This window comes from Lethenteron reissneri, chromosome 19 (genome assembly GCF_015708825.2).
Source record: "Lethenteron reissneri isolate LAM-NWPU_2019-01 chromosome 19, ASM1570882v1, whole genome shotgun sequence".
Classification (NCBI taxonomy): Eukaryota; Metazoa; Chordata; class Hyperoartia; order Petromyzontiformes; family Petromyzontidae; genus Lethenteron; species Lethenteron reissneri.
Genome location: NC_083797.1, coordinates 14,779,155 through 14,793,130, shown reverse-complemented (window position 1 = coordinate 14,793,130; position 13,976 = coordinate 14,779,155). Strand labels below are relative to the sequence as shown.

At 49.1% G+C, this 13,976-nt stretch overlaps 2 protein-coding genes across 2 annotated transcripts in view; both read right to left on the bottom strand.

Annotated features, from left to right (window-relative positions):
- Window positions 1–4,495, bottom strand: part of LOC133344323 (uromodulin-like 1) — a 61,484-nt gene extending 56,989 nt beyond the window's left edge. Inside the window, exon 1 of the mRNA XM_061554426.1 lies at window positions 3,924–4,495. Within this exon, the coding sequence (XP_061410410.1) occupies window positions 3,924–3,951 (28 nt within the window). The 5' untranslated portion in view covers window positions 3,952–4,495. The remainder of the gene's footprint in view (window positions 1–3,923) is intronic.
- Window positions 4,140–13,878, bottom strand: LOC133344045 (uncharacterized). The gene is made up of 4 exons (XM_061553994.1): window positions 13,692–13,878; window positions 10,701–10,976; window positions 8,643–9,140; window positions 4,140–4,180 (listed from the first exon to the last, which is right to left on the bottom strand). Exons 1-4 carry the CDS (start codon window positions 13,801–13,803, stop codon window positions 4,140–4,142), a joined length of 927 nt encoding a protein of 308 aa, XP_061409978.1. The 5' UTR covers window positions 13,804–13,878.
- Window positions 13,879–13,976: the final 98 nt, after the last annotated feature.

Sequence of the window (13,976 nt, the reverse complement as noted above, 5' to 3'; positions counted from 1 at the left end):
TTAAAACCACCAATACGTTATGGGCTACCAAAGATTCACAAACTTGATGTCCCATTAAGACCCATAGTACAATAGGCTCTGCCACATACAAATTAGCACAATGCATAAAGAAACAAATTAAGCTCTACATCGGTAGGACGTTAGGACATCTTTGTTCATTGAAAACTCAGAACATCTCGTAAATATAATTAAATATATTAAGCCTAACCTTAATGATATTTTCAGAAGTTTTCATGTGACTTCCTGTTCACAAGGGTCCCGGTCAACAAATTAATTAAATTACTCGATACTCTGGTAACAAACAGGTTTAGCAAACGATATCCCACGACTAGCTGAACACTGTCTAAAGAACACCTTTTTCTTGTGGAAAGGTAATTTCTATAAATTAAAGGAAGGAGCAGCAATGGGCTCTACTTTGTCTCCAGTGATTGCGAATTTGTACATGGAAGATTTGTAAGCAAAAGCAATAGCTTAAAGCACAATAAAACCCACTGCTTGGTTTAGATATGTGGATAAGACATTGGTGGTCTGGCCACATGGCAAAAATACACTTAACGAATTTCGAAATCATCTCAACTCGCAAAACCCATCCATCCAGTTTACCATGGAAGTGGAAGTTAACAGAACTCTCCCATTTCTGGATATTATGCTCAGGCACGGCCGAAATGGTAAAATAACACAGCATTTAGCGAAATAAAATGCACACTGACGATTATCTGAAAACAGAGCCATACCATTACCCTGCACAGAAATCCTCTCTCATCAAGATGCTCGTAAATCAGGCTAAGAAAGTGTCAGATGGTGATAGTCTGAGAAGTGAAATTAAACATGTTAAAGAAGTGCTGCAATTGAACGGTTACAATGATACACAAATAAAAAGGGCACTGAATGCCAACACCAAATAAAATAACACGAGTGTTGAAACTGATCAAGTATTCAAAACCATAAAAATACTGTACATCCCACGAGTAACTGATAAACTAGCCAGATTTTTGGAGAAACAAAACATCCGAGTCGGATTTGGAAACTAATATCTAGTGCTAAAGATGTATTACCGAAACTATCAACAGAAGGTGTGTACCGGATTAATTGCTTTTGTGCCAAATGCTATGTTGGGCAGATAGGACGAATGGTCAGCATGAAACTAAAAGAACACCAAATAAATATTAAATAATCCGAAATACAACTGTCGGCAGTGGCAAAACAAGCGTGCCAACAAGCCAACAAGGACACTCTTTTGATTTTGATAATGTTGAAGTTCTGTGCAAAACTAGTTACTACTGGCCATGACTAATTAGATAATCTATCGAAATTGAGAGAAATAAAAATTATTGCAACCATTCGGATAGCTACAGGCTTAGTGCTGCTTGGAAGTGAATCATCAAATAATACATTGTTTAAATGCATGCCTATTCAGGTGACCATACGTCAATGGGGATTGCCTGTGAGCAGACAATAACAGGCACTGCTATTTTAATGCACAAAAACGACAGGAGGTACAATAATAATGTACATGTATAATGCACGTTAATTACCATATGAATGGGTACCTATTGTAATTTACATGCATTCATTAATGCCCCCCCTCCCTTCGCACGTGAAGGGCTCACAAGTGACGCCATCACATCTATTCCTCTATTTAAGGAACGAAATAGGAGGATTTATAAATCTGGCTGCTGCCTGATGATGCTAGTTATAATTACTGGCGAAATGTCGTACTAAGATTGTAAATGTTGTGGATTTGCTCTCCAACGCACCGGTGTGCTGTAGCAGTAACAAATTGGCACGCTCTGTTAACGTGACAAACCTTACTCATTAGCTGTGTCGCGTGGTGGCGGGTTTAACGACGCATTTATATTTATGCGATCTAACCCAAAAACCTCGATTACGGATCTCAATACAATCGAGTGCACCACCTCCAATCCTGATTCCCGCACCACACCACAGCCAACTCCCTCTTTCTCTCCAAGTCAAGTGACTGCATTGTTACAAAGTCATCACAAGTGTCACTTGGGCGCCAGCTCTCCCCATGTCTGAAGAACTTCAAATCGCAACATTCAGCGATGTCTCACAACCCTGGCATGTACAGAGGGAAAAAAGTATTTGATCCCCTGCTGATTTTGTACGTTTGCCCACTGACAAAGAAATGATCAGTCTATAATTTTAATGGTAGGGTTATTTGAACAGTGAGAGACAGAATAACAACAAAAAATCCAGAAAAATGCATGTTAAAAATGTTATAAATTGATTTGCATTTTAATTAGGGAAATAAGTATTTGACCCCCTCTCAATCAGAAAGATTTCTGGCTCCCAGGTGTCTTTTATACAGGTAATGAGCTGAGATTAGGAGCACACTCTTAAAGGGAGTGCTCCTAATCTCAGCTTGCTACCTGTATAAAAGACACCTGTTCACAGAAGCAATCAATCAGATTCGAAACTCTCCACCATGGCCAAGACCAAAGAGCTCTCCAAGGATGTCAGGGACAAGATTGTAGACCTACACAAGGCTGGAATGGGCTACAAGACCATCGCCAAGCAGCTTGGTGAGAAGGTGACAACAGTTGGTGCGATTATTCGCAAATGGAAGAAACACAAAAGAACTGTCAATCTCCCTCGGCCTGGGGCTCCATGCAAGATCTCACCTCGTGGAGTTGCAATGATCATGAGAACGGTGAGGAATCAGCCCAGAACTACACGGGAGGATCTTGTCAATGATCTCAAGGCAGCTGGGACCATAGTCACCAAGAAAACAGTTGGTAACACACTACGCCGTGAAGGACTGAAATCCTGCAGCACCCACAAGGCCCCCCTGCTCAAGAAAGCACGTATACATGCCCGTCTGAAGTTTGCCAATGAACATCTGAATGATTCAGAGGACAACTGGGTGACAGTGTTGTGGTCAGATGAGACCAAAATGAAGCTCTTTGGCATCAACTCAACTCGCCGTGTTTGGAGGAGGAGGAATGCTGCCTATGACCCCAAGAACACCATCCACACCGTCAAACATGGAGGTGGAAACATTATGCTTTGGGGGTGTTTTTCTGCTAAGGGGATAGGACAACTTCACCGCATCAAAGGGACGATGGACGGGGCCATGTACCGTCAAATCTTGGGTGAGAACCTCCTTCCCTCAGCCAGGGCATTGAAAATGGGTCGTGGATGGTTATTCCAGCATGACAATGACCAAAAACACACGGCCAAGGCAACAAAGGAGTGGCTCAAGAAGAAGCACATTAAGGTCCTGGAGTGGCCTAGCCAGTTTCTAGTCCTTAATCCCATAGAAAATCTGTGGAGGGAGCTGAAGGTTCGAGTTGCTAAACGTCAGCCTCGAAACCTTAATGCCTTGGAGAAGATCTGCAAAGAGGAGTGGGACAAAATCCCTCCTGAGATGTGTGCAAACCTGGTGGCCAACTATTAGAAACGTCTGACCTCTGATTGCCAACAAAGGTTTTGCCACCAAGTACTAAGTCATGTTTTGCAGAGGGGTCAAATACTTATTTCCCTCATTAAAATGCAAATCAATGTATAACATTTTTTACATGCGTTTTTCTGGATTTAGTTGTTGTTATTCTGTCTCTCACTGTTCAAATAAACCTACCATTAAAATTATAGACTGATCATTTATTTGTCAGTGGGCGAATGTACAAAATCACCAGGGGATCAAATACTTTTTTCCCTCACTGTAAAATGAAAATAAACAATGTCGCCTTTCTTCACTCCACATTGATGAGTTATTTCCCCCCAGTGATTTCAGAATCTGATTATTTATTTACGCTGGAGGAATCCGATGAGCTCCTCCTAAGCTCTCTTTCACACGCGTCCAGTTTACTCACAGTGCCCGCAGCACTCAAGAGGCAAGCCGCCACAGCTGGCCCTGGGCATGTCGCTAGTGAGATGGAGCGTGACCCCGTTCCTGTCCTCACCCAGTGGGGACGGGACGCTGCTCCACATGAGCACCGCGGGCACCCGAACTTCTCCTTCGGGCGGCCCAGTTGGTCCCAAGGCAGCCGGCGTGCCCGGCAGAGGAGGAGGACGAGGAGGTGGAGGAGGATGAGGTGGAGTCCGCGGGCCGCGCCACCCGTGGGCACTTGGACCGGCGGCGATCTCGCGAGTGGCCTCCTCATGGGTCGCGAGCTTCGTCAATGTGACTGCTGCTCGTTCGTCTGCTCCGTTTGGGTCCCTGTGGGTAGTGTTGGGGCCTTGTGAAGGCAGTGATGGGTCTCTGTGGGTGCTCTGAGGGTCTTGTGAAGGCGGTGATGGGTCCCTGTGGGTACTTTGAGGGCCTTGTGAAGGCAGTGATGGGTCTCTGTGGGTACTCTGAGGGTCTTGTGAAGGCGGTGATGGGTCCCTGTGGGTGCTCTGAGGGTCTTGTGAAGGCAGTGATGGGTTTCTGTGGGTACTCTGAGGGTCTTGTGAAGGTGGTGATGGGTCTCTGTGGGTACTCTGAGGGCTTTGTGAAGGCAGTGATGGGTTTCTGCGGGTACTCTGAGGGTCTTGTGAAGGCGGTGATGGGTCCCTGTGGGTACTCTGGGGGTCTTGTGAAGGCAGTGATGAGTTTCTGTGGGTACTCTGGGGGTCTTGTGAAGGCAGTGATGGGTCCCTGTAGGTACTCTGGGGGTCTTGTGAAGGCAGTGATGGGTCCCTGTGGGTACTCTGAGGGCCTTGTGAAGGCAGTGATGGGTCCATGTGAGTACTCTGGGGGTCTTGTGAAGGCAGTGATGGGTCTCTGTGGGTACTCTGAGGGCCTTGTGAAGGGGGTGATGGGTCCCTGTGGGTACTCTGAGGGCCTTGTGAAGGCAGTGATGGGTCTCTGTGAGTACTCTGAGGGCCTTGTGAAGGCGGTGATGGGTCCCTGTGGGTACTCTGAGGGCCTTGTGAAGGCAGTGATGGGTATCTGTGGGTACTCTGAGGGTCTTGTGAAGGCGGTGATGGGTCCCTGTGGGTACTCTGAGGGCCTTGTGAAGGCGTTGATGGGTCCCTGTGGGTACTCTGAGGGTCTAGTGAAGGCAGTGATGGGTCTCTGTGAGTACTCTGAGGGTCTTGTGAAGGCAGTGATGGGTCTCTGTGGGTACTCTGAGGGCCTTGTGAAGGCGGTGATGGGTCCCTGTGAGTACTCTGAGGGCCTTGTGAAGGCAGTGATGGGTCTCTGTGGGTACTCTGAGGGTCTTGTGAAGGCGGTGATGGGTCCCTGTGAGTACTCTGAGGGCCTTGTGAAGGCGGTGATGGGTCTCTGTGAGTACTCTGAGGGTCTTGTGAAGGCAGTAATGGGTCTCTGTGAGTACTCTGAGGGCCTTGTGAAGGCAGTGATGGGTCTCTGTAAGTACTCTGAGGGCCTTGTGAAGGCAGTGATGGGTCTCTGTGGGTACTCTGAGGGTCTTGTGAAGTCAGTGATGGTTCCCTGTGAGTACTCTGAGGGTCTTGTGAAGGCAGTGATGGTTCCCTGTGGGTACTCTGAGGGCCTTGTGAAGGCAGTGATGGGTCTCTGTGAGTACTCTGAGGGCCTTGTGAAGGCAGTGATGGGTCTCTGTGAGTACTCTGAGGGTCTTGTGAAGGCAGTGATGGTTCCCTGTCGGTACTCTGAGATCCTTGTGAAGGCAGGGATGGGTCTCTGTGGGTACTCTGAGGGTCTTGTGAAGGCGGTGATGGGTCTCTGTGGGTACTCTGAGGGCCTTGTGAAGGCAGTGATGGGACCCTGTGGGTGCTCTGAGGGCCTTGTGAAGGCGGTGATGGGTCCCTGTGGGTACTCTGAGGGCCTTGTGAAGGCAGTGATGGGTCCCTGTGGGTACTCTGAGGGCCTTGTGAAGGCAGTGATGGGTATCTGTGGGTACTCTGAGGGTCTTGTGAAGGCGGTGATGGGTCCCTGTGGGTACTCTGAGGGCCTTGTGAAGGCGGTGATGGGTCCCTGTGGGTACTCTGAGGGTCTAGTGAAGGCAGTGATGGGTCTCTGTGAGTACTCTGAGGGCCTTGTGAAGGCGGTGATGGGTCCCTGTGGGTACTCTGAGGGTCTTGTGAAGGCAGTGATGGGTCTCTGTGGGTACTCTGAGGGCCTTGTGAAGGCGGTGATGGGTCCCTGTGAGTACTCTGAGGGCCTTGTGAAGGCAGTGATGGGTCTCTGTGGGTACTCTGAGGGTCTTGTGAAGGCGGTGATGGGTCCCTGTGAGTACTCTGAGGGCCTTGAGAAGGCGGTGATGGGTCCCTGTGAGTACTCTGAGGGTCTTGTGAAGGCAGTGATGGTTCCCTGTGGGTACTCTGAGGGCCTTGTGAAGGCAGTGATGGGTCTCTGTGAGTACTCTGAGGGTCTTGTGAAGGCAGTGATGGTTCCCTGTAAGTACTCTGAGGGTCTTGTGAAGGCAGTGATGGTTCCCTGTGGGTACTCTGAGGGCCTTGTGAAGGCGGTGATGGGTCTCTGTGAGTACTCTGAGGGTCTTGTGAAGGCAGTAATGGGTCTCTGTGAGTACTCTGAGGGCCTTGTGAAGGCAGTGATGGGTCTCTGTAAGTACTCTGAGGGCCTTGTGAACGCAGTGATGGGTCTCTGTGGGTACTCTGAGGGTCTTGTGAAGGCAGTGATGGTTCCCTGTGAGTACTCTGAGGGTCTTGTGAAGGCAGTGATGGTTCCCTGTGGGTACTCTGAGGGCCTTGTGAAGGCAGTGATGGGTCTCTGTGAGTACTCTGAGGGTCTTGTGAAGGCAGTGATGGTTCCCTGTCGGTACTCTGAGATCCTTGTGAAGGCAGGGATGGGTCTCTGTGGGTACTCTGAGGGTCTTTTGAAGGCGGTGATGGGTCTCTGTGGGTACTCTGAGGGCCTTGTGAAGTCAGTGATGGGACCCTGTGGGTGCTCTGAGGGCCTTGTGAAGGCGGTGATGGGTCCCTGTGGGTACTCTGAGGGCCTTGTGAAGGCAGTGATGGGTCCCTGTGGGTACTCTGAGGGCCTTGTGAAGGCGATGATGGGTCCCTGTGGGTACTCTGGGGGCCTTGTGAAGGCGGTGATGGGTCCCTGTGGGTACTCTGGGGGCCTTGTGAAGGCGGTGATGGGTCCCTGTGGGTACTCTGGGGGCCTTGTGAAGGCAGTGATGGGTCTCTGTGGGAACTCTGAGGGCCTTGTGAAGGCAGTGATGGGTCTCTGTGGGTACTCTGAGGGCCTTGTGAAGGCGGTGATGGAACCCTGTGGGTACTCTGAGGGTCTTGTGAAGGCAGTGATGGTTCCCTGTCGGTACTCTGAGATCCTTGTGAAGGCAGGGATGGGTCTCTGTGGGTACTCTGAGGGTCTTTTGAAGGCGGTGATGGGTCTCTGTGGGTACTCTGAGGGCCTTGTGAAGGCAGTGATGGGACCCTGTGGGTGCTCTGAGGGCCTTGTGAAGGCGGTGATGGGTCCCTGTGGGTACTCTGAGGGCCTTGTGAAGGCAGTGATGGGTCCCTGTGGGTACTCTGAGGGCCTTGTGAAGGCGATGATGGGTCCCTGTGGGTACTCTGGGGGCCTTGTGAAGGCGGTGATGGGTCCCTGTGGGTACTCTGGGGGCCTTGTGAAGGCGGTGATGGGTCCCTGTGGGTACTCTGGGGGCCTTGTGAAGGCAGTGATGGGTCTCTGTGGGAACTCTGAGGGCCTTGTGAAGGCAGTGATGGGTCTCTGTCGGTACTCTGAGGGCCTTGTGAAGGCGGTGATGGAACCCTGTGGGTACTCTGAGGGCCTTGGGAAGGCAGTGATGGGTCCCTGTGGGTACTCTGAGGGTCTTTTGAAGGCAGTGATGGGACCCTGTGGGTGCTCTGAGGGCCATGTGAAGGGAGTGATGGGTCCCTGTGGGTACTCTGAGGGCCTTGTGAAGACGGTGATGGGTCTCTGTGGGTACTCTGAGGGTCTTGTGAAGGCAGTGATGGGTCTCTGTGGGTACTCTGAGGGCCTTGTGAAGGCAGTGATGGTTCCCTGTGGGTACTCTGAGGGCCTTGTGAAGGCGGTGATGGGTCTCTGTGGGTACTCTGAGGGTCTTGTGAAGGCAGTGATGGGTCCCTGTGGGTACTCTGAGGGCCTTGTGAAGGCAGTGATGGGTCTCTGTGGGTACTCTGAGGGTCTTGTGAATGCAATGATGGGTCTCTGTGGGTACTCTGAGGGCCTTGTGAAGGCAGTGATGGGTCTCTGTGGGTACTCTGAGGGCCTTGTGAAGGCGGTGATGGGTCTCTGTGGGTACTCTGAGGGCCTTGTGAAGGCAGTGATGGTTCCCTCTGGGTACTTTGATGGCTTTGTGAAGACAGTGATGGGTCCCTGTGGGTACTCTGAGGGCCTTGTGAAGGCGATGATGGGTCCCTGTGGGTACTCTGGGGGCCTTGTGAAGGCAGTGATTGTTTCCTGTGAGTACTCTGAGGGCCTTGTGAAGTCGGTGATGGGTCCCTGTGGGTACTCTGGGGGCCCTGTGAAGGCAGTGATGGGACCCTGTAAGTACTCTGAGGGCCTTGTGAAGGCAGTGATGGGTCCCTGTGGGTACTCTGAGGGCCTTGTGAAGGCAGTGATGGGACCCTGTGTGTACTCTGAGGGCCTTGTGAAGGCGGTGATGGGACCCTGTAAGTACTCTGGGGGCCCTGTGAAGGCAGTGATGGGTCCCTGTGGGTACTCTGAGGGCCTTGTGAAGGCAGTGATGGGTCCCTGTGGGTACTCTGGGGGCCCTGTGAAGGCAGTGATGGGTCCCTGTGGGTACTCTGGGGGCTATGCAATGGCAGTGTTGGGTCCCTGTGAGTGCTCTGCAGTATTTGGGAACCTCGTGAAGGCAGTGATGGGTCTCTGCGGGTGCTGTGAGTTATTTGAGGGCTCTGTAATCCCACATCTGGTGTGCTCGAAGGACCGAGGCTCGTTGCGCGCGGGGTGTCGACGGAAGGGTGCGCGATTAACGCGGCACCGATAGTGGGCCCGAAGGGTGACTGTGGGTTCCATGGCCCAGCCGAGCGTTGCTGCTGTTGCGTGCGTGAAAGCCACAGCAGCTCCTGCTGCTGCCTGTAGATGAGCGAGTGCGTGGGCAGGGTTTGCGGTAGAGCTGGCGGCCTTCGTGAGGAGGAAGCGGAGGCGAAGGGACCTTGAGTCTGGGTGTCGCGCCACACAGTGGCACCGTGAGCGGGCGATGTCGTGGCTTTCACTTTCTTCAGCGCTACCGAATCGTCTGCAGTCGCACAGATGTTAAAGCAAAAGTACACGAGGATATATATGTATATATGAAATGGGGTTTATCAAAAAGATGTCATCTGTGTGTGAGAACCATCAATTGCAAAAGCTCAAGATAATATTCAACTCACCCAAATTGTTATATATGCCTGAGAATTGTAATCTCATCTGTGCCTCCAAAACAATACCTGTCAACCCATTATCAGTACATTTCGTAATACAGACCAATTCAGACCTTATTTCCCTCATAAAATCTTAAAGTTTATCTTACAAAGTCCCATCACAAGGAAAAACACAAACAAATTTACCAAACCCTACCTCCCTCCATTATTTGTTTGCCCTTAAAACGCAATTTCCCTGTACAAAAAGACGTGTGAACCGTAAAGGTTGACAGGTATGTAAAACAATAAGATCTTTTAGTCGATTGCATTGCTCAGAGTCATGATGACGTTACTCTTTGACAGGGATTTATAAATTGCTCCGTTATATTGCAAATTCTGCGTTAATTTAAGGTGAATATGATATGCTGAAGTATAAACATTAATCTTTAACTTATAGTACTGTAAGTGCTTTTGTAAGTCAATGTGACTTCCCTAACGTGCGAATGTTCTCTAATCTCCTTTTCCCCCCACCTCTCTCTGTCTCGCAATGCCATTCCCACCACGGATTTCTCCTCGCTTCTCTGCACACTTTTCATCTTTTGTTTCACATTCTTGGCCGCTGTCCAACGTGTCCGATCAGTCTGTCTCAGCAGGCCGCATGCACTGATAGGGAACTTTATACTCTGGGCACATCGCCACCTTGCTTTTCATTACCAGTGGCGAGGAGATGTTAACTACCTCGCCTGGCATACTGAAGGTCGTGGGGATCGATCCCGACCCTGACCCCTGCTGTATATTTGGATTTTGCTTGTCTCTCTCCCCATGGTCACGTGGATTTTTCCCTGGGTCCTCCCGGTTTTCACTCCACATTTTAGAATAAACGTGCGTTTAGAGTATTTGGCTGCTATACATTTCCACACAATAAGCCACTTCGTTGAGCTATAATTTCTTTCTTAAGAAGATGCGACCTGGCTCAGATGGTCTTGTTAAAATAAAAATAAAAATTAGCACATTCACTTTGCATTGTGAACACATTACAAACAGGCAGTTTATAAAATAAATATGCTAATAATACAAAGAATACATCTCTTTCACATATCTGTCCCTCTGCATAAAAGTGATCATATTTTTTTTGTTTACACGTCTCATCAGTAACGCAGCCTTCTGCGAATACCGAATGCCGTGTGCTCGTATCCACCATGTTCACACAACGCCTATGCATCGGCGCCTGAGCGAGTGAGATGTTTGTTGGGACCTGCTGCACTCGCGTGATCATAATCGTCGTGTACAAACTATCTGACTGTCCGCCGCTCGCGGTGACTTACGGAAAAGTGCAGTTTTTAATTAACTGGCCGATATTTCTTACAAGTATCCGCACGTTCTTGCGGATTTCCAGCCTGCGTTATTTTGCCTGTTGGCTTCAGATTGCACGACCTTGCTTGCAGTGCCTCCCTTACGCAGTGGCGGCGTCGTCGGCGGCGTCGGCGTCACGCACTGGCTCCCCAGCTGCTCGTAGCCCAGGCAGCACTCGGACACGTTGCGGCTGCTCTGGTAGTCCTGCAGGGTGTACGCCATGCGGTACGTGAGCTTGTAGCACAGGCGCCAGAACCAGCCGTACACGCAGGGGGCCTGCACCCTCACCGCCACCGCCGTCACGGCCACCGTGCGCGTACCGTTGTACTGCTGCTCGCGCGAGCACACGTGGTGGCCCGCCAGCGTCGGCGGCGGGATTGCTGGCACGCCACCAGGGGGGGGGGGGGGTGACCGGGCAACAAATGTTAGATTATTTTTTGGGTCTTTCGATAAAGTCACGGAGATAGGTTCAAAAAGAAACAACAAAAACTACACGACATTTCGATTGCAACACCCGATGACGATCGCATGTGTTGCGATCGACACGTCGTGTAGTTTTTTTGTTTGGTTTAATTTTTTGAACCTATCTACGCGACTTTACCGAAAGACCGAAAGAATATGAATTCCTGCAGTCACGAAAGCTTCAAGTCAAGATTTAAACGTTAGATTCTCTGGCCGGCATGGCCTATTGAAATATCGCGACACGAACTCTTTTTCTCTCCTGAAGCCCTATCGTCGTGGCTAGCGGACCTTGACACTGGCATTTTTCTTCTAATTCGTGTTGTGCCTCTCTGAATCTTATCCTGCTACCCGTGTTTTCTTTCATTATCTCTGTCCCTTTTACGCAGGATCCCTTCAGACATTGTAAAAGGACACCTAATGAGTTTCTAATTAATGTTATTGTTGTTTAGCTATTCACTATATTACTGCCATCATACTCAAGAATAGAGTATAGGTTGAGAGTAAGGGTTGCCACCTATCCATCCGGGTTTGACCCGGACTGTCCAGGAGTTGGCATCTGTGCTCGGGTGGCAGGAGTGGAGGATGATGATGATGATGATGCTAGTTTGCGCACGGTGTCGCGACGCACTCCTTTTCTGTCACCTCATTGGCAAATGGCCCATGTACTCCCGACAGCTACGGTTTGAGAATCGTAAATATCTCAACTCGGTAGTCGGAGTTATTTATTTAGTGCCTCGCCACGGCTCTATTTACATGGAGTTTCGGGCGCTTAACAAAAACAGATCTCAGACAAACTACACAGTCATGAAACGTGTATTCTGACAAACTATTTGACCTGTGCCGTGCTAACAAATGCATGGAAAATTAATGAACAGCAGTTATCACCAACGCAAGAAAGCAAAGAGATGCAGTAGGATGCGTGCAAGAAACTGGATGAACTGACAACTAATTTTATATATTAACAGACTTCATACTCTTAGATTCTTTCGGTAAAGTCACATAGGTATAAAATAAAATAAATTAAATCACGACGTTTCGATTGCAACACAAGCAATCATCATCAGGTGGGAAACCCACAGCAAGAAAATGTTTTGCTGAAGTGGGAGAGAGAGTTGCCGTGGTAAGAAGTTATATAGGTAAGAAGGGGGGAGGATCAAGGGGGGAGAGGGAGGGGTGGGGTGTAGTGTGGGGTAGGGGGAGCGCTGCGTGGACGCCAGGAGAGGGACGCGAGGGTGCTACTCTATTTTGTTCCCCTCCGCATCCCCAGCTCTATACTCTTAGGTTTTTTCGGTAAAGTCACGTAGGTAAAACATTTAATTAAAATTTATAAAAGTAAAATAAAAAATCACGACGTTTCGGAGGCAACACAAGCTTCCGTCTTCAGGTGGAACCGTCACAGCACGATTGCTGTATCATTACATTGGGGAAACGAAACGACATGTCTCGGACCGCATTCGTGAACACAAAGCGGATTTGAAACACAGTAGGACCAGTACCTCTGCCGTTGCTGATCATTGTTTTAACGCTGTGGGCTCACAATAAATGTATTTTTCCAAGACGGAGGTACTCTGCAAACCTACCGGCTATCTTCAGAGATTTGTTCATGAAGCCATCCAGATATATATACACAGACACAACTTCAACCGAGAAGATGGGTACAAACTGAGCAATCATTGGATGGACGTTATTACCCAGGTAAAGTCTTAACTGACTGTGATGTTTCCATCCTACCTGCCTATGTCAGCTGTTATTTCCGACTCTCTGTGTCTCTCTCTTTGGATTGCACTGTCATGTTCACGTCCTTGAATTGCACTCTCATGGTGCTAATCTCTCATTAACACTGCTGTTGTGCGCATATGCAGGCATGATACTCTTATGCAGCGACGGAAGCTCATTCATGCTAATCTCCCTCCCTAATCCCTCTCTCCATAATCCCTCTCTCCCTAATCCCCCATTAACACAACTGAGGTGCTTGCGTCCGGGGGTGGAATTCCTTTCCAGCTCAGACCCCGCTTGTTTGCCCATTGCCACGTATATAACCTTGTTGTAGCTGCTCTCTCGCTAGTTCAGCAGTTCCACTGCTGGATTATATTTTTCCGCCTGAGGACGACCGCTTGTGTTGCGATCGAAACGTCGTGATTTATTTTATTTTATACCTACGTGACTTTACCGAAAGAACCAAAGAGTATGGATTCCTGCAGTCACAAAAGCTTCGAATCAAGATTAAACTATTTACTTACCAGGTAAGGCCCACTGAGCTATGCAGCTCTTTTTCAGCAGCTACCTGGCCACAAAGTGGTTCATCACGTGGACATGTCTAGCAGCCAAATAGTCTAAACGTGTGATGCTGATTCTAAATGTGAAGGAAAAACCCAGAGGACCTGGAGAAAAATCCACGCGACCACGGGGAGAACATGCAATCTCCATATATACAGGCGTCGAAATTGAAGCCACGACATCCTCCATACCAGACGTGAGAGATAACATCTCGCCACCTTGTCGCCCCCATGAATTAAACATTTGAATGTGTTTAATAAGAAGAACATGTTTAATAAGAGCAGAATTGCTCATGAATTCAATAAGAACCTTCATGAAGATATTGATATTATTATGGTTAACGAAAAATATCTTACCTGTGGTCACGTTAGTTCCTTCCGCGATGCCAAAATTCTCCTCAGAGTTACAGACCACCGCGATCATTAAGATGACTGCACTCAATGTCTGTGCCATCACTTTCGCATCCATTGTGTTGTCACTGTGATCACATTCGACTGTGGTTCTGTGCGGCTACCTTGAATAACACACGGACGCGTTGTTACGGTCGGACTTATTCCGTGATGATGACACCACAACCATCGCCGCCACGGCTTCGTGTGTGAATGATCCGATCCTCAGATCAGTTCTGTTCTTCTCCCGTC

Excerpts from the sequence above, each read along its gene's own strand:
- LOC133344045 (XM_061553994.1), bottom strand. The coding sequence starts at position 13,803 with ATGGATGCGAAAGTGATGGCACAGACATTGAGTGCAGTCATCTTAATG. Across the intron at positions 9,141-10,700 it reads GCCGACGACGCCGCCACTGC|ACGATTCGGTAGCGCTGAAG; the intron begins GTAAGGGAGGCA and ends GTGCGACTGCAG. Across the intron at positions 4,181-8,642 it reads GCCTTCACAGGGCCCCCAGA|GGACCCAAACGGAGCAGACG; the intron begins GTACCCACAGGG and ends CACTACCCACAG.